We start from the raw sequence: 19,981 nt of genomic DNA, 5'->3' as shown, positions 1-19,981 counted from the left end.
AAAGTAATATTATGGCAAGGATTGACGTATCCCTGCAGGTTTATAATATATTCTTTAGGATGATGTGTAATTCATTGTGTTATGGTTAAAGTTTTGCTTCAGAAAAAGTAGGGCATGTATATTATATGTAAAAAGAATGAATTCTGTATTATTATTACGTCAAAGAAAGACTTATTTTTGGTTAATTGCCTGTTTTATGTTGGAATGGGGGTTTCAGTAATTATATGTTTGCCATACTTACATATTTCTTTCTACAGTACAGTAAAGACCTTATTTCAATATAAAATTGCCAACCAAAAAACTTGATGTTAATAAACTGTTGCTAATAGATACTTGTAGATTCAGTACAATTGAATCCAGAGGGAAAAATAAATAAAATAATGAATTTCCCTTAAGAGAATTGTATTACTATTAGTGTCCACAATTATTATTTAATAGAAAATGATATATGTAGGCTATTTAGGAAGAAATCCAGATACATTTTCAAAATTTCTCACTGGGTTGTGTTTGGGGGATTTCTGTAGTCCTTAGTGATAATCACAGTGACAAACAATCAGCATCACTCTGGGGACCTCATGGAGACCCACTAACGACCCTTGGGGCACCGTGGACCACACCTTGGAACCGCTATTAATATACTATGAACTATTCCCACGCCAGGCGGGCCCATGACAGACAGACAGACAGGTGGCGCTGGATCTCCGGCTCTCATGGGTCGGTCTGTCGGGAGGACCAGAAGTTTGTTCTGCGCTGTTTGTACGCAGGCGCAGATCACTCTGTTTGTCTAGTTTCGTTGGTTGACTTTTACCTGAGAGGTAGACTAGTTTCGGTTCGCCGGTGGCAAAAAGCAACAACAACCACCAGGGTTCGGCCCGGTCCAGAGGTGACAGGACTTTCCTCCTCCCTCCCCGGACTCGTGTGACTCAGGAGCTCCCACTGCGGAGCGTCGGACGGCATTTCTCCGGGATTTTAGTGTCGGTGCGCAACAGCGAGCAGAGCAGGAGGCAGGTGCACGGGAGAGGACAGGACAGGGGGAGGAGGAGGGCTGCTTGTATTTCCGTGAGAGAGTCCTGTCGTTCACACCCGGCCGAATGATTGGTAATCAACTGGTTGGCTTCTCGGAGGTCGATCTGTGTCAGTTCCATTAGTATGCGGCCAGAGTGCCCTCGCTGCTGCCGACATCCAGCCTGAGGAGCGATCGGCAGCCCTGAAGTCTCCTCCGTGCCTGCTAAGTGACTCCTCGCCCCGTGGAGGACGAGGAGGAGGAGGCGGCAGCAGAAGCAGGACCCCGGCTGCACCGGCTGTTGCGCGGGGCAGTTTTCACGGACACAACGCAGACCTTCTCGCCCTGTGGATCAGGAAGATGATGGGCTTTCTGCGCCGGACGTTCAGCCGCCGCTCCCGGAGCCGCTTCCAGGGGAGAGAGAGGGACGAACGGGACGGTAAAGGGGGAGGAGAAGGAGGGGGAGGAGGAGCAGGTGGAGGGGTGACCGGGAACCCCCTGCTACTGGCCCATCAGCAGCAGGTCGTCCACGCGCCCGCCGTGGTCACCGGGGGGGCGTCGGTCCACATCCCGGCGGCTGGGACCGCGAAGACCACCATCACATGCCGCGTGCTGCTGCTGGACGGCTCGGATGTCAATGTGGATTTGCCTGTGAGTGCGCTGAAGCCTGTCCGGTGTGTTTACACTGACCGGCACAGTGTAAACAGAGTGCATGGAGCAGGACTATAGGTGGTAGCCTGTAGGTCTGTGTGTGTCAAAGTGTGGCCCTGGGACCTGTACGGGACATTGTAGGGGTCCCTGGTAGTTCCTTGCATAAATGAGAGACAGGGTCACAGCTGCTGGAATTGAATGTGCTTAATTTATCAGACAGGACTCTATGTTTTTTCAAGTTACTTTAAACTTTTAAAATCAAAAACCCTTAATATAACTTAAGTTAAATGCAATCCTGAATAGAAAATATGTAAGAGTGAATATTTTTTCCCCATTACTACTTTTAACTTCCCAGTTTTGATCATTTCTTGTTTTTAAAGCAAAACAACTCAAAACTCACTTCAGAAATGTGAGAATTTTCTTCTTTTCTCCTTTTTATGTCAGTGCAACTTGATCTTTGGAGCTTTGGACTGATTGCCAAACTAAATGAGCAACATGATGACCTGTTATTGGGATCTGAGTCACACTTTTTGGCCCTTTTTTTACTGGCAACACAATTTACAAAGTAATCAATAATGCAGATGACTGGTAATGCATCTCAAGTTAAAGTCAGTGTCTAAAATAATGCCTGTCAGCAGAGATAAGTTCCCAAAGTTTCAGCGCCTGTAGTACCGCGGTGGCCTGTACTGTATGAGTGTGTGTTGGCGAGTGTGTCTCTCCCTGTACAGTAAGAGGAGCAGCTCCAGATGGTGTTATGATCAGCCAATCCATCACATTACTTCCCCATTCTGACTGCAGGGAAATCTAAGTAAGACAGACCTGAAGCTGCCCCCTCGTGTTTGCTCTCCCGCAGCATCTCCCTCTCACTTTCTTCTTCTTTCCTCCTCAGTCTATTTTCCTGTATCTGATCCTCCGCCAGCACCGCTCTCCCCCTCTGACTCCCCTCCTCGTGCCTCCTAATCTTCTCTCTACACCCCCTCTGTGGCCTGCTCCTCTCGCTCATCATCTTACTCTTTCACACTCTGCCTCCTCATCCTCCTCCCTCTTGTTCTCCTCCCTTTTTCCTCCATCCATCTCCCTCTGTCTCCCTCTATTCCCCGACTCCCAGATCTGATTTACCACTGTGGGGACTCTGTGTCACAGACGAGCGCCGCTAGTGTGCGAGGGGGCAGGTGGGCTGATGAGCGAGTGTGTGGGCATTCGTGCGTAAGTGGCTTCTCATAAAGATGTTTTCATTTCGAAGGTTGTGTGTGTGTCACAGAAGCTGTAGCGTGCATGCGTCACCTCCGGCCTGAGTGTATAGTGTGTTCTCAGGGTAGAGAGTGTTTCTCTTGTCCTACCTACAGGGAGATTACAGCAATAATACAAAGACACAGCTTCTTCTTAGGTGTTACCGTTTCAATAATGAAACGACAAAGGGCTTGTCAAGCTGGCCGGCTTAGTCACAGGTGTGTTTGAAACAAGTTTGCTCATGTCAGGTGCTCTGAACAGAGCTGAAACTCGTCTATTAAAGCTCATTAGTCTGTCACTTCAGGCAGAGTGCAGCCAAAACAGGAGAAAGAACAGGAACAGTCAAATACACTACATGTGACAGAGGCTCTGATTTCAATGGGCCTGCTGCAGAATGAGCAAGAGCGATCTGGTGATTTGTTTTTTTTTGTTCTGTCCCCAATCCCTTAATACCACTGATTTCCTCACACAGTCATACACACACCAGGAAGTTTAGACGGGTTATCAGGATCCAAAGTACAGGGTTGTTATCTTTCTACACACCCACTGTGTGTTATATGGGTCAGGCTGGGGGTGAGGTCTTCACACAGGGCGATGAGGCTCAGATGAAGTTTGGATGCTACAGTAGCTGTGTTTAAGTTCAGCGAGTCGTGTTCTTGGTTGTGTGTGTTATTGACAAAGGCTTGACTAAAGGTCTTTCCCTCAGGGGGGCTGTTCTTGTCATTTCTCTCACACACTCACACTAACAGTCACTTTCACATCCACTTGAAGACAATTTTGCTCCCTGTATGGACAACAGGTCTGCCTCTAATTTAATTTCATACCTAAAGTAATTGGAAATACAGAAGCAGTCTGATTGGTTTAAAGACTCATCAAGAGAAGTTTACCATAAGAAAAGAAGATTACCACTAAAGCAGACCAATAAGTAAATTTCCAGAACATTCACTTATAACCAATATCCCAGCCAATAGAGTCAGTTTTAAACGAGACATTTAGTTGATTTTGCACTGATATGACTATGTCAAAGTACTCAGAAGGCTCTTTTCTTAAACAGATAGCCTTTTAAAGACTATTTAACATCATAACACGTCAGTATCAAGCAATTCCAGTGTTGGCCTTTGTCTGCTCAGCTGTAATACTCATGTGCAGCAGACAGTGCTGAAAGTATTGTAAGGTATTCTCCCCGTGCATGCGTGGGTTCTCTCCGGGCCCTCCGGCTTCCTCCCACAGTCCAAAGTCATGCTCGTTAGGTTCATTGGTGACCCTTAAATTGCCTGTAGGTGTGAGTGTGAAAGGTTGTCTGTCTCTGTGTGTCAGCCCTGTGATTGACTGGTGATCAGTCCAGGGTGTACCCACCTCTCGCCCAATGACTGCTGGGAGAGTCCAATACCGATCATGCCCATGACGACATGATGATACCGGCCAACCAATATATCGATCAGGCTCTGGTTACACCAGCAAAAGCGATTCAAATAAATTCACTTGAAGCTCAAATGATTTCTATTTTTGTTGTGTTTTTGCAGAGTAAATCCAAAGGCCAGGACCTATTTGACCAGATCATGTATCACATAGATCTGGTTGAGACGGACTACTTTGGGTTGCAGTTCATGGACACAGAACAAGTCTCGGTGAGTTAAAATCTCTTATTACTTCTCTCACAGCAGACCACAAGCTTATATTTACTTAATTTTCACCTTCTCATCCTTTCCTCTCTTGTAGCACTGGCTGGATATGTCCAAGCTTATAAAGAAACAGATCCGAGGTACGTTCATGTCACCTGTTTTCTAATTAGGCCTAACCGTGTTGTGCGTGTGAGCCGGAAAATGTGCAGCGTACTGTATGTGCATGTGGGCGCAGGTGAGTGGGGAGCAGGTGCTGCATTATCCCATGTTGACATGGCGATTAGCATGTGCATTAGGAGCAGTACCCTTGTTTGCTCACCTGCTCGCACCAGGGGGATGAATGGATGAATTAGTGTTGTTTTACTTGTCTGTTGCTGCTTTTTTTTCACTAAGTAGATTCTCTAAAATAAAGTCTGATGTTAAAGTGAAACAGGAAAGAAGCTTTAAAGTAGGATACAAAGAAATGGGGTTAAAAAAAGATTCATGTCCTGGCTGTCGGTGATAGATGGTAAAAGACTGGATAAGATAAATCATGAGTAGATTTGATTGAATTATCTTTGATAAATTACTCTACACAGCTTTCTCTTCTCGTCTCACACACTTGTTTTTACCCTTTCTTCTATCTCTCTGTGTTTTTTTAGACGGGCCTCCATACAGACTGTTCTTCAGAGTGAAATTTTACTCCTCTGAGCCAAATAACCTGCGTGAGGAATTTACAAGGTATAAATCTCTCTCACACATACACATACAGGAACACACACAGAGTTTTCTCAGGAGCCCAGTGCCGAGGTCCGAGGGGGATGTGGGGCTAATTACTTTGCTGCTGTGGGCAGATTCAAATCAAGGCTAAATGGACAGAGACTTGTTAAAACAAATTATGTGTCAGGGATGAGGATAGGCCGGGGATACTTCAATTGATTTATGTTCTTGTTGAGCCTCTCACTCTTTGTTGTTTTTCACTCCAACAGGTATCTGTTTGTGTTGCAGCTTCGACAAGATATTCTGTCTGGCAAGTAAGTTCCTATGATACTGTTAATGCACGGAAAATTGACGTGTAGACAGTAAAATGAGACACACCTGAGACACACGTATACATGTTACACATATAGACATGTATACATGTTAAGATAAACACATATACAACCATTTTATATCTGACATAAAAGTACAGTTTGACATTTTAGGGAAAAATGTAAAAAAAGACAACTAGCGGACTGTTAGCTTAACTTTGCTAAAAGACTGGTAAGAAGAAAACAACTAGCGGACTGTTAGCTTAACTTAGCTAACAGACTGGTAAGAAGAAAACAACTAGCAGACTGTTAGCTTAAGTTCGCTAACAGACTGGTAAGAAGAGGAAACAGCTAGTTTGGCTCTGTCTAACGTTCACAAAATCCACTTACAGCACCTCGAACGCTCGCTAGCTAACTTGTTATTTCTTGTTTTGCTAATCTGTAAAATAACTGAGGTGTAAAAACTGTTACAGGGAATCGTGTGTCAGACTCTTACTTGGACTTCCTGGATGTTGTTGCCTTTAGAGAGGGCAAGGATTGTTTCCAGTCCTGCTAAGCTAAGCTAAGCTAACTGGCTGCTAGCTTAGTGGACAGTCACAAGAGTGGTTTTCAATCTTGTTATGAAGTCAAGTTTATAGATGGATGGATGTTTATGAGAGAGAAGATATAAGTGGGACGAGAAATTCATCCATGTAGGCAGGTCAGGGACAGGTGTAATGAGAGCCGGGAAAGAGATGTGTCACGCAAGCTGTTGAGCTAGAAAATACCTGGAGAAGGGAAAGAAGAGAGACATGTGCTGGCAGTGGATATGAATCAACAGAAAGGGGGATGATGCTGGCAGGAAGTTAAATGGATGGAGAAAAAATAAATAAACAGGAGAGGAGAGGATGAGTTAACCAAGTAGGCCAGACGAGTGATTTGAGTTTTTTGTCACATTGCCCAGCTTCTGAACCAAGTGAACAAGTAAAACCTTGTACTTTGTAGATGCTAAAGACAGTTAAAGGTTTAAGATAAATCCATTTTGAGAATATAAGCTTGGATTTACTCTCTTAAATCTGACCTCACTTGAACAGAAGAAAACACTCACCCTAAGATACATTTCTCTCCTCATGAATGTGAAACACGTCGTCCTGGATCTCACAAGACTCAAGACTCTCACAGGCTGTGTTAAAACTGTTCTAAACACACTCACCTGTAGTAGCCTTCACATAGGTCACCTACATTAGAGTTTGGGGGACTTCTGTACAGTGGAGCCTGATTTTTAGCCACACAAACACAACCCTGTGCGGACAAACACACACTCAGGCGGCGAGTTACCCCCTCTCCCTCCTCCCCGGCTCTATCTGGGCCACGGATCCCCAGAGTCCAGCTCTATTATAAAGCTCAAGATCAGGAACAGGAGAGGGCTGCTTATTTTAGGAAAAGGGTTGCTTCTCTCCTCTTTGACACACACACACACACACACACACACACACACACACACAGTGGAGGGCATTCAAACACTTTAATGTCTTTCCAACATGTGTATGAATGCGGCTCATCACCTGTGTCTCTTTCCTCTGCTCAGGTTGAAATGTCCGTATGATGTCTCAGTAGAACTGGCGGCATATTGTTTACAAAGTAAGTAGACATACATTACCTACTTATATATATTTAGCCATTTCCTACAAATCATGTACAATTACTACTATGGCAAACTAATTTTCAAAGCATTAAGATTCATTTTTGATGTATTAGGAGGCCATTTATATCAATCCATTCCTCTGTGATATGAAAATGAACTTGCACATTTGAAATCCACTTATATATTTGAGTAATTATTATTTTAAAGGGGCCATGTCTTTTAAATGGATAGTCTCATATTTTGCATGGGTTTCACGTGTGTTTATTGTGCACAGTGAAAAAGTGAAAACTGCATAATTCAGTGTTTTTCCAGAATCACATTTTTAAAAAGGTCGCCTCTGAAATGGGCCGTTCAGAACAGCTGCAGGTTTCTATGTAGAACCTTGCTTCATTGAAATTGACCAATCGTCAAGCTGCCTTCTTGCACTAACTTGTAGTCAAGTCAAGATTTCAACTGACCATTCCAATACCTACTGGCGATTCTGGCTCGCACATATAAGGCAGAATAACCGATCCCAGAGCAACTGTGTTCTCTACAACTTTGGAGTGACAGTACAGTGCAGCCACTCCCCAACGTTGGATCGCACACGTGGGGGAGGGGCTACGCGGTCAGTCCAAATACTGTCAGCCAATCGTGGTTAAGGTCTAACCTTTGAAGAGCAAAGCGGCCTGCTCATTTCAGGAGGAAGGTTCTGCTTTTACTTAAATATTCATGATTGAAAAAAAAAACAAAGCGAGAAAGTTATGATCTATGCAATCAGAAAATCAAACCTAGAGGACCATCAATGAGCTAAAAGAGATGCAGTGAAAACTACAGTATGACATTAGCGGTCCTCTGCAGCCTGGGCTCTAATTTTAAATGTCAAAGCCTCCTAAAATGCACCGACACAGAAACAGTTGTTTTAAAATAACACCAATTAAATAGTCAGTCACACTGGATTAGCCAAAGTGTCTCTAAAAGAGGTTCTTCATGTTCACGTACTCTGGTGCAGCTTTAAAGAAAGACAGTGCAACTGTTGCTGTACAGTGATTTGTGGCCACAAGTGAACATTACTAGATAATAGTAAGTGGTAGAGTTACAGTAGCACACTAAAGTTTGCTAACACTAGAAACCAGTGTGTAGGATTAAACAAGAATGCATTTTTTGTAAGAGGAGGATTGTTTTATTTCATCTTTAAAAACAGGTTCAGCTTAAAGACCTGGTTCATGTTTTGGTCCGTATTGATTTTTTTGTAGATCTCCATCTGTTGCTCTCTGACCTCTGTGTTTTTACATTTCTTTGTCCATATTTAGGTGAGATGGGAGACTGCGACCCCTTGGAGCACTCTCCTGTGCTGGTGTCGGAGTTTCGTTTCACTCCCAAACAGAGCGAGGCCATGGAGGCGGACATCTTCGGCACGTGGTTGGATCTCAGGTAAGTTAAACAAAGGACACATACACACTTCTTATATTCTTATTGGTGGGTGTTTAGCAGTTATTTGACCTCAGCAGGTTCATCTCCTCATTGGATAAACCAGCTGGGGCAAAAGAGCAGAGCCAAAACAGGAAAGGGAGTCATACTGCTGCTGACTTCCCACGCCAGCGCTCCCCCTGATGAGGGCGTCTAAATTTCACTCTCCCTCCCTTCTCGCCTCCTCCGCCTCGGCCTCCCTCTCACTGGCCTGTATGAAGGATTAAGGGATTAATCCCTGGAGGGTCTTGATTGATTCCGAGCAGTATTTAACCCAGCCGCGGTCCGATTGCTCCCATCTCGGATTAGATTACGCACACATATGCTGCGCTCTGCGGAGCTGAATGTGCCACACAAGGACAAACCCACACTGAGCTCACAGTCGTCTTTACACACATGAAAACTGAGTCAGGGACGCAGCCTCAAGGTTACACACTCAGCACACCCCTCAGCTGACACCTATTACAGGCTCAGGTCACGAACTGTCGTTTTTAATACATGTCTTTGTCGGTATCAGAGCCGAAGTGACGGAGGGAGTGATGTTTTTGTTGTGAAAACTCCTCATGGTGTCTTATTTTGAAATCCACAGGGGGAAAAGCCCGTCTCAAGCTGAGATCTCTTTTCTCAACAAGTGCAAGTGGCTGGAGCTTTACGGAGTAGATATGCACTTTGTCAAGGTGTGTTTATGTGTTTCATTTTCAGAAGTGGTGCAGTGTTACAAGTGTGTTTGAGAACTAAAGTTGCGTATTGTGTCTTCAGGGCAGGGATGGAGGAGAATACGCACTAGGACTGACTCCTACTGGCATCTTAGTGTTTGAAGGCTCCAACAAAATTGGACTCTTCTTTTGGTAAGTGCATCGAACGCTTCTCTAATCCAGTAGTTCCCTAAGTGGGCACTTGCCAAACTGTGGTGACTTTAAAAAGACTAACAGAGCGCTAGCTGACTCTACATTTTTACTTGTTTCTTGATGCTAGGGAAGGTCTCGTTTACAGTAACCAATAATGAATGTGAGAACACAGTGACGACCTGTGACTGTAAGCTAGCTTGGAGGTGATGTGCATCATGGGGGAGGGGCCTAAAGTTTGTGACAGTATTTCATTGAACATAGACATTATTATGCATCCTCGAGTGAGGGATGACTCATCAACATTTTAATGTTTTTTTAATGAAATGACAAACCCTAAAATACCAGTACAAATATTTATATGTTTGTTTCATTGTTACGCATCGATTTTGATTTCAATCGAACTTTAAGGACAAACCTGTGATGTCCATGTTCACTTTATGTGCTTCATGCTCTAATCACCTTAATAACCTCCTTGAATAACACTCACATTCTAACATAGAGTCCTTTGTTTGTGTGTCTCTGTGTGTTTTTCAAGGCCCAAAATCACTCGGCTGGACTTTAAGAAGAGTCGACTCACATTAGTCGTGGTGGAGGATGATGATCAGGTTTGTCCTGTCCTCTCACAAACACATGGTTGCATACAAACAAACACACGCACCCACATAAGGTGGCTAACAGGTTGTTTCCTGACCGAGCAGGGTCGGGAGCAGGAGCACACGTTTGTGTTCCAGCTGGATAATGCCAAGAGCTGCAAACACCTGTGGAAGTGTGCGGTGGAGAGTCACGCCTTCTTCCGGCTACGTCAACCAACTACCGGCAAGGCGAGCCACAGCGACTTCACACGTCTCGGGTCCCGCTTCAGATTCAGGTAAAGCACTTTAACACACTCACGCCAGCTTTTTATACTCTGTAAAGTGTGTTATTAGCTGCTGAAACTGCACTGAGGAAGGATAATAGACGATGGCTCTCAGGTAGACGGGGCCGGCACTAATACCACTGTATGGGGAAGCCTTTGTATCTATGGTTACAGTGTATCTATGGTTACATGAATCTGTTCCTATGGCGACTGAAATATCCCCTTCCATATTGTTTACTTCTGACTGTTATCAGAGAAGGTCGAAGCTAATTCTCACACGCGACGGGCACTTCCTGTCATTTGTCGGAGCAGCTGAACAAAGCAGAGTGAAGTCTGTTTAACATCTGAGTCAACAGATTAAAAACTCTCAACAGGTGGTGGAAGTAAAAAGAGGAACACCTGTACAGTGTGATGAGTCATCTCTATAATGAGCATAGCAGATTCAACTCTGTGTTGTTGACTACAAGATGAATTTTAGAGCAATTTTATATTGTTTATAAACCATTTTAATTTTAATTTATTTTATTTTTTCAGTGTCGTGACGTTCCCCGAAGGTGGTTAGGGGTTGAGGGGAGTAACAATACAATAAAACCCAGGAGAAAAGAAGGGAGAAACAAAGTACAAGAAAAAATAATGAATTTATTGCAGACTTTCAACATAAAACAAGCTCCTTTCAAAAACAAACAAAAGAGAAGCTGATCTATATGTCCCAAAATCTATTAACTAAAATTACAGCGATAACAAAAACACAAAGGCACCAAGGAAAACACCCTGCTTCCACAGAAGGAGTACACACTAGTGAGTTGACGTCAGACGCACACGCAGCCGTGGCCCACTGTCCTTCACTGCCTCCTGTCTGCAGCTCTTTATGCTCTGACCCTTGATTGGAAAGTCGGCACAGGTGCAGGGAGAGAGCAGCACCTTAGGAGCACACAGGAAAGAGAGTAAACACAAAGCACTACGGCATGTAACAGGTGTGGATTTGCCCCCCTCAAAATTTAGAACACATGCATTTGAAACCCAGATTAAGAAAAGCTTTTATTTTGAAATTAAGAAATCACCAGAATGCAGGAAATGAGGGTTTGACGCCTGAAATTTATAGTGGAAAGACCCTCAGATCAGATTAGTTGAAACAAAATTCACCTTTGTATGTTTATATATTTTTGTTTCTCACTTTTAATTAGCAAATAATAATAGTTTAATCTAATCAAAATTATACATATTAAAGTTTTCGCAACAGTATTCCTAAGAACAACTTTTAAATTTAAATCTTTATATCACACTTAAAGTAACAATGAACTGTTTTGTGATCCTTTTTCCAAACCCTAAAACTGAGGTCAGACTGTCGTGTGGTCGCTGTGAAAAGACTCTCACCTCCTTCTGTGTGTTTGTTCTCAGTGGTAAGACAGAGTATCAGGCCACTCATGGAGGCAGACTGAGGAGAGCGAGCACGTTCGAGAGAAGGCCGAGTAAGAGATACCCGTCTCGCACTCAGTCACTGGGCAAAGGTGAGTCTTATCAGCACACTGTTAACGGCACTTATTTCCTGCTTTATACACCAGAGTGTGTTAGGATGAAGGTCGTGTACTGTTTTGATTCACTGCATTTAACTTTCTTTTTTTGTCCAAAATGACAATTGAACTTATTATCTTACTAGAAATGAGAAGCATTTTACAGCCTGTAAGAAATGTCTAAAATAAAGTGGTAGTTCAAAAGGGCCATAAAACTTTAAAAGCTTTAGTTCTTTATAAAAAAAAGTGCCTACTTGTTACTCTTAAGTGTCACCTTTCTACTTTGTCAAAAGCACCTGCAGCACTCTTCACTCCTCCACACTTCCCACCCTCTGTGAGCCCCAGCAGCTTCACAGGCCCACACACCTCTATTTCACCATCATCTATTATACATGAATGATCAAGTGCAGACTGCAGACCGTATTTACTTCAGGGCTGTCAGAGCTGACGTGCACGCACCTATTTATTTGTTGGATGGTGTCAGCCCTGCAATAGAAAAAATGAATGAAGATTGAGGTGTTAGCTGAGCATCAAGAGGCCGGACTGACAAACAGATTTACACGAGATAACTGCGTCCAAAACGCAGATAGAGATGACAAACACTCCTGGTTTCTTCTGTGCTCTAACTGACTCTGTGTTTTTCTCTCTCAGTTGCCATTTCTCCTGCCAAGCCACCACATATAAGGTAAAAAAGACACAAAAACATGCATTTTACTGCACTTGTGAGGACATTCCTTTTATTACATTCAATCCTAATCCTGTAACCTTGACTTTAGTCAACATAACACCCTGAATAGTCGGAACTCTAACACTAAAATAACTCTTTGTAACAGAAAATAAGAAGTACAGTGGTCATCTGTCAAAAAACTTTAAGAAAACGAATGTTTTTCAGTGATTGCTGTCATTCTTTTCCAGCTCTCACGCCAGCCCTGATCCCAGCCTGCATCCAGTGAGTGACCTCAGATAACCCACACACACACACACACACACACACACACATGCAGTAGCCGCTGATCTGGCTTCAGCCTTGTGACAACATTTAATTTCAGCGTCTCTTCAATCCGTCTTCTCTCCTCCCCTCCAGTACCAGCACAACATCCCTATTGGTCACGAGCCGTGGCACCCGCCCCACCCTGCCCTCACACCTCCAATGTACCTGCAGCCCTCCGGACACACAACACCACACAGGTAAGATGAAAAACCACAGTGGGATCAGAAGTTGAGCTGAACCTGGTTAAAGGTGATGGCACCTCAGTTAGTCTGTGGGGTGTTTCATTAACATTTCATTGACAGGAGTTTAAGTTTCTATTTTTAGACGCTCATCTGCTGTCCGTCACTACTGCACATCATTTGTATTTTACCATGCGTCATAACACTCATAAACCTCATGTGTCTGTGTCTACCTCCATGTTTGTGTGTCTGTGTGTGTGTGGGTGTGATCCTCATCTCCCCGTCATGCTCAGGCCTCCTGTCAAGGCAGCAGGTCCCATGCCCAGTCATCCTCACGTCACCGAGCGAACCAGCGGCGCCTTCCCAGGATCCATCAGTGTGGTTTACAGGGATAAGGTCATGACGGCACTCTGACCTCTGTTTGAGCTGGGAATCAAACCCAGACTCTTTACTCTGACGCTGACACAGACTGTTGTCCCAAAGAGAGAAGCTCTGCTGATGGACTCAAAGGAAAAACAACGTTGTGTCTATCGTACTCATCAACTCTGTCATCATCCATTTGTCACATCCCCTCACGTGTTTCTGTGCACACCTTCATGACATTCCAAAAACTGACTTTTATCTCCTTCACAGGGGGCTTCTAGAGAGTGTAATAAAGAATAGAGTGAGGCAGAGATGCTGCATGAGGTGAAAGGGACAGTAGTGTAACGATACTCTAAAACAACAGGAAGTTATTCATTGTCGTTTGGCCTGCCGATGACACAAAGCTGATGGAGGCAATTAAGAATCCCTTAACTGTCAGTGTCCCAGATTCCTGTAATATGCGTCAAAAAACACACTCGTTCTCGGGGTCATAACTCAGTCAAATCTGAACACACAGACATGATAAAAATATCTTTAGATTCAGTGTGACCTACACTTTACGGATGTGTGCTATATACTGAGACCATTTGTTTAAGCTACCATAAAACTGCTTAGAAATCATGAAAAATGCACCTTATACCTACAGAGCAGAAGAAGTTTTCTTCGGTATCCAAGTTATCCGGAAATGTTGTCTGTACATTCGTTGGTACATCGCAAACAGGACCAGCTAATGACATATTTGGCATACTGCTAATGGCAATTAGCCATAAACAAAAACTAATACAGGCTAAAAATGGGGCTCAAGTTGTTGCCATGGTAGCATTATACTTACCCCAAGCCCCTACATTTATTGACCTGTTCCGAAAGTTAGTGCATTATTATCCCAGATTAATTCCCAAGTTCTGAACACTAGTTTTCACAAAACCCCTTGCACTATCAATATATATATATCTATTTTTATTATGTCGCAGAATGTCCCTTTAATTTGGTTCTTATATTCCTCAGACATACAGATACACAGTGCAAGAATAATGCACCAAAAGGCAACACTAACACAAGTGAAATAGAGATTACATCTGGTTGATTTGTCTTGTCATCTTGGGTTGATGTTTTTAGTGCCTGGATATGTTTACTACTGAGAAATCTTCCAAATTCATCCAAATCACTTTAATTTGTGTGAGATAAAGTGATGCAAGGTAAATCTCAGCAGGTGGAAGGGCTTGAGTTTAGCACATATTGTATGCTGGTTTAGGGATAAAGCTGCTTTAGGATGTGTAGTGTATAGTTCAGTGTGAAGTAGAAGCATGAACTAGAATCCTGCATTTGTGGTGTTGTGCTTTAAAGGTAGGCTTTTGAATTATAGCAGATTATTGATATGGTAATCAGCGTTTACAGAAAATGTGGCCAATGTTTGTATGTTATTGCGTGTTGCCTTTTACTCTGTGACCTTTACTTGAATCACACGATGCCTAGGGATGTTGCCATATTTCTTTTTAAATAAACAAAATGTTTATTATTGCAAAATTGTGGGAAGATCTGTCCTTCATTGTTTTGTGATTTAGTCCACCTGGGTGTCTTTTTTCAAAAACACCAGATAGAAGTTGGGTTTAAGTATCTTTGTTGTTCAGGGGAATCTGTTTTGATTGCATGTCATCTTCAGTTTCCCTTTGAGCGGTCCTACTTCAGACCATCAGTTCAGCATTGAAGAGAATGAGACTTCATATTCTGGCAAAGTCCACCACCATCACCGACGCCACACACACAGCCAGGACACGCTCTGCCACACGCACACGCACACGCACAGTGAGTACTTTCAGTGCCCGTCTGCAAATTTGCTACATGACTGTATAGTATACTGATGCTCTCTTTATGTTCACAGCTTCACTCAAATTACACACAAACCAAACTTTTACACTTTAAAGAAAGAGTTTGACTACAGTTAGGTCCCAATATTAGCTCTAAAACAGGTTTTCCAAAGTATATTTAAAGCTAATAACTAACTTTTCTAACTTACACTTAAACATCAAACCTGTGTATTTTTTCGGCATGAAGTCTCCTCTATGTGTTGCACCTGATTATGTTTCCTTGCTGAGCTAAAGCAGATGATCATCATCAATAAGAGGGAATTTCACGCTAAAAGACTTTTACTTTGAAGGGTACACACTTGATTTATATAACTGAGGCCTGAAGCCTCAAATTAGCTAAAGATAAACTGAAACACATTTTACATACTGTGTAAAGCCTATCCTTTGATCCAATGGTATCTTGCCATGCAGATGTTTTGGTTTTATTTGAGCAGATTTTAAAATATCCATGGCTTAGACTTCTATCATCAGCTCAATCCAGCAAAGAACAAAGTGATTTATTCTTTACTGTTGTTGCAGAAATTATGTCAGTTTCAGGAGTGAAGGTTAAAGAAAATTGGAAAATCAAACATCAAACCCAGCCCGCAGGTCTTTAGCTATTCTCTATAAATAAAATATCTATACAATATGAAATGTAGCCTTTAGTTTGTTTTCTTATCAAACTTTGTGTGTCTTAGAGCGTCGAGCCCCTCCCTGCCCTGCAGATGAGTTGGACATCTCTCAGTCTCTGCTCAAGGCCCTGGAGTCAGACAGTGATTCTGCCCCTTGGCCCTCGCTGCACATCAACATGGACAACAAGGTCAAACTCTTTCCCCACATGCTTGTTTTTTTCCATTTTGCTCACAATAAGAACTTGCCCCAGTTTTATGACCTTCTTTCCTGTTCTGTTCTGCTGCCAGGGCGAGGAGAAGCAGCTGTCGGAAAAGTCTCTGCACCCTCCTGCCTCTCCCGCGATACACCCTGACCATCTTAAGTGTAACATCCTTAAGGCCCAGATGGAGGCGGCTTTCAGGGTAAGTACCAAACTTTCACCAAACTATCTAATCCTTGGCCAGTGAAACTAACAGCAGCGTCCTTTTCTCCTCCGTGATGAAGAAGGAAGCTCCAATGACGCCAAGAGGGAACAACTCAAACCAGACGCTCAATGACAGGCCAGTTCCCTCATCCTGTCTTCATGTTGTTACACACATGTCTACACATGTGTATTAAGACTAACTCTCTATATTACTACTCTGGTCTTCAGGTATCAGAGCTCATCCCAAGACTCAGCTGCATCCAGTCTGACTGCAGACAAGACGCCACATCGGCAAGACCGCAACCTGACGACAGACACGCTGCAGTCCAAATCCAACACAAGCACCGGCCGCAGAAAACGACTGGTCAGACAGTTCAGCTTGTGAGTACTCAACAACTTTGAATAATGAGCTCAGAGAGGGAAATGATTACTCCACAGAGTACTTGAGAAATGCTATCTCCAGACTCAACTCAGAATCATTTTACTCAGCACAATCTTCAGGTCACGTAAGTCTCTCTCAATGTATTTTGTCATCAGTAACCATGAAGATGAGGATAATCTCCCAGAAGCACTTGCAGCCATCTCCTCCCAGAGTGCAGTGAAGTCAGGATCTACAAGCTCATTGGACAAACAGATACAGCCATCCATATACCCACAGGTAACACACAAACACCTTTAAAAACCACTAAGAATGCATGCTTACACTTCTCTTATCAATGTAGCCTCTCAGCATCACCTGTAACTACACAGAGGGATGTATGTGTGTGTGTGTCTGTGTGTGTGTGTATATTCCAGGTGGATAATATGCCCGCCCTGGAGCTGGGTGGTCCATGCTGTCCCTCTCCTTCGCCCTCTCCCCATCTCTCTCCTTCTTACTACCGTAGCTCCATCCCTCACCTGGTCCCTTACATTGCTGCACATAACGACAGGTAACACAGCTGAACTCTCTGTGTTCTTCAGGCCTCTTTTACATCTGTTTGAACCTTCCTCCTGTGATCTCACAAGTTTGTTTAAATCATTTTCGGGGTTTCCTCGTGGCCTTGTGGTAAAGATATACCAAATACAATGGCAGCAGCTAGCTTTTGTTATTTTCATTATCTATTTATCTGATTTATTTTTATATATTTTATTTTTAGGAGATGTCTGTTATAATACCCGACAGCCACTGGTGATGGCTTCAAATGCCATGCTTTGTCTGACCAAGAGCAGAAAGTCTAAAGATATTCTGTGTCCTATCATACATGACAAAGAATAAGCATCAAATTTATAATGTTTTTGAAGCTGAAACACACAAATATTTGGCATTTTTGCTTTAAATGTTTAGCAACTGCTAATTGATATTCCTCAATTTCTCCCATGGTTTCCTGTCTGTAGAAAACTAAAATGAAAAACTTATGGTCAATGCATTTGTGTTTAAATTACTGTTTTGGACACTAATTCAGATCATTATCTAAAATAATAACAAGCCTATGTTTCTCACCTGGTCTACCTATATAATGTTTGACAGGGTTCACCTTACAAAGCAAACACAGAAACTCGTGCTAGCTAACTGGTGTTTGGCCTTCCCTGTTTCCTGTTAAAAGCTAATCAAGTTTGATTCTCCAACATCGAAGTAATTGACTTTGTGTAATAAGACTTTGTGATAGCACTTGAATAAGAACATGGCTAAATGTAATAATTATGTGAAAAAAGTAACACACGATAAGCTAGTTGCCTACTGCTAAATGCTATCTAACCTAGCTAAGCAGAGTAGCAGTATTGGCCTTCTGTCTGCAGATTCTGACTTAAGTGGAATACATGTGATTTAAGCTACATATCTAATAAAAATGTACTTTACTAAAAGATCTTAATTAAAAATGAAAAGAAAGTATAAACAAAAACAGACGTTTATCTTCTACTTTGTTTGGCTAACTTTCGAACTTCAACTATTTTTCTGATTTCATTAATATCTACAGTTCTGACTCTGCCTTTTATGAACAGAGTTATTCTTTTGGTGTTTGTATCATCATTTTTTGTTGTGTTAATGTATTTATGCAGCCTTTTTGGCCATATTCTTCTTTAAAAAGGGTTTTACTCCAAAGAGACTTGACCCTGATTACATTATGGACATTTTTTATGAAAAACAGGAACCCTTACACTTAAACCTTTAGCCTACACTTCTTATGACACAAGTTTTTCTTATCTTCCTGTGTTTGCAGCGGAGAGGAAGTGAGGTTGGACAGAGAGAAAATACTACGAGCCCTCCTGATGACGGAGCTCTGAGCCATTGATCGTTGACCCCTGTGGCATCTCTGCCAGGCGCTGCCGACCTGAAGTGAGGAGACAGAAGACCCAAAGTTCTTGGCTTCAATCAACATTTGTATATTTGCATAAAACCCTCAGCAGCTAGAAATATATATTTGCATAAAGTCTATTGTTATATTTGCTTAACTGTTTTAGAAGGACGGTTCTTTATATTCAAACTCAAACTGTAAGATAAAACAAAATGGACTCACTGGCTAACAGACTGACTCACACACATTACAGATAAGCTACAGATGTGACTGGTGCTGCCTGCATGATAAATATGTTACATGATAAAATATTTATCTGATTTGCTTTTGGGGTTATGAATATCTTTTATGTGAGTTCATCAACGCTGCGTCTATGTTGATGCCTAAACTGTTTCAGACGGCGACTGTTGAAGCATTGATCCCTGCACTTTAAAGAACAGAAGCTACAGGGAAAGTCTTTTCACTTTCAAGTCAGTTTTTTCAAAATGTAAATAGACATTCAAATTAATTTACTGGGAAATTAGCTTCCTTATGTTCACATATATGAAATGCTGAAACCTTTATAGCATCTGACTTTTAAGAAACTTCCTGAACAGAGTAAATTGAAAGCGAACTTCCTCGGTGTAGCTGCAGTCTCAATCCAGCCACTAGAGGGAGACAGATCTGCAGTCACAGCTCCTGTGGCAGCTGAACGCATTGATCCTGTGTTGTCCGATCATGGATCGCTTTTGCTTTTTTCACATGAAGTTTGAGTTTCTATCAGTGGTTAAATGCTAAACTAATCTCAGAAGTCATATTGTTGGACACTGGCTATTATTTTATTCATAACCCCGCTGCTTTAACAACTTTATTTCAGCTTCTGTTTTGTCACAACCACATCTGAGACAGCGTGTGATCTGCTGCTTTACTGTATGTGTTGACTGTGTTTTTACTGCCCTCGGTTGGATCATAATAAAAGCCACCTCATCAGTTTGACAACTGTAGCAGCATCTTTGGTCTCTGCACTGACATGGGAATGTGGATCAGCCTCGCCCTGCGTGCCTGTGTGGTAAGTGTGTGTGTAGGCCTCACCCACCCTGTGAGGGAATGCAGTTATAAAGAATATTACTGAGTTATCTGCCTCTACACACCTCTCAGGTACAGCGCAATGAGTCAGACTGTAATTGCCTCTCTGTTCTGTCCTTCAGTGAACCACTTCAGTTAGACAATTTATCTTCAAGACGAGGCACAGCGGAGAGGCTTCTGTGGGAATGTGCTGCAAATGTTTGTGTCTGAAAGAATTAACGTGGACCTCGACTGAAATAATTATGTGGGTGAGCCAATAAACAAGACTTTCAAAGCATAACCAATTACGACCTGCTTTAATTGTTTTAATATATAAGGGTCTGGTTGGGAGAGGGGGCAGAACATTGTGTTCAAGAAACCCAGATTTTTAAGCTTAAAATCCCAATGGAACGATATTTAGCAACTAATAGGCTATTCGTTTACAGA

The 19,981-nt window shown here is 42.6% G+C and overlaps 1 protein-coding gene across 1 annotated transcript; it reads left to right on the top strand.

Annotated features, from left to right (window-relative positions):
- Positions 1-793: 793 nt before the first annotated feature.
- Positions 794-19,428, top strand: epb41l4b (erythrocyte membrane protein band 4.1 like 4B). Its single transcript, XM_069655924.1, has 23 exons — positions 794-1,654; positions 4,408-4,512; positions 4,604-4,646; positions 5,148-5,226; positions 5,475-5,519; positions 7,084-7,136; positions 8,433-8,553; positions 9,179-9,266; positions 9,349-9,437; positions 9,973-10,042; positions 10,136-10,305; positions 11,692-11,801; positions 12,456-12,489; positions 12,720-12,753; positions 12,889-12,992; positions 14,998-15,140; positions 15,880-16,001; positions 16,102-16,215; positions 16,298-16,353; positions 16,446-16,598; positions 16,755-16,875; positions 17,013-17,146; positions 18,416-19,428. The coding sequence occupies exons 1-23, from the start codon at positions 1,364-1,366 to the stop codon at positions 18,477-18,479; spliced, it is 2,343 nt and encodes a 780-aa protein (XP_069512025.1). The 5' UTR covers positions 794-1,363; the 3' UTR covers positions 18,480-19,428.
- Positions 19,429-19,981: the final 553 nt, after the last annotated feature.

Source organism: Semicossyphus pulcher, unplaced genomic scaffold (assembly GCF_022749685.1).
Source record: "Semicossyphus pulcher isolate SPU_LCO1_2020_fin unplaced genomic scaffold, fSemPul1.0.p SCAF_9, whole genome shotgun sequence".
Classification (NCBI taxonomy): domain Eukaryota; kingdom Metazoa; phylum Chordata; class Actinopteri; order Labriformes; family Labridae; genus Semicossyphus; species Semicossyphus pulcher.
The sequence above is the reverse complement of the archived record's forward strand: the minus strand, read 5'-3'. Positions and strand labels throughout refer to the sequence as shown.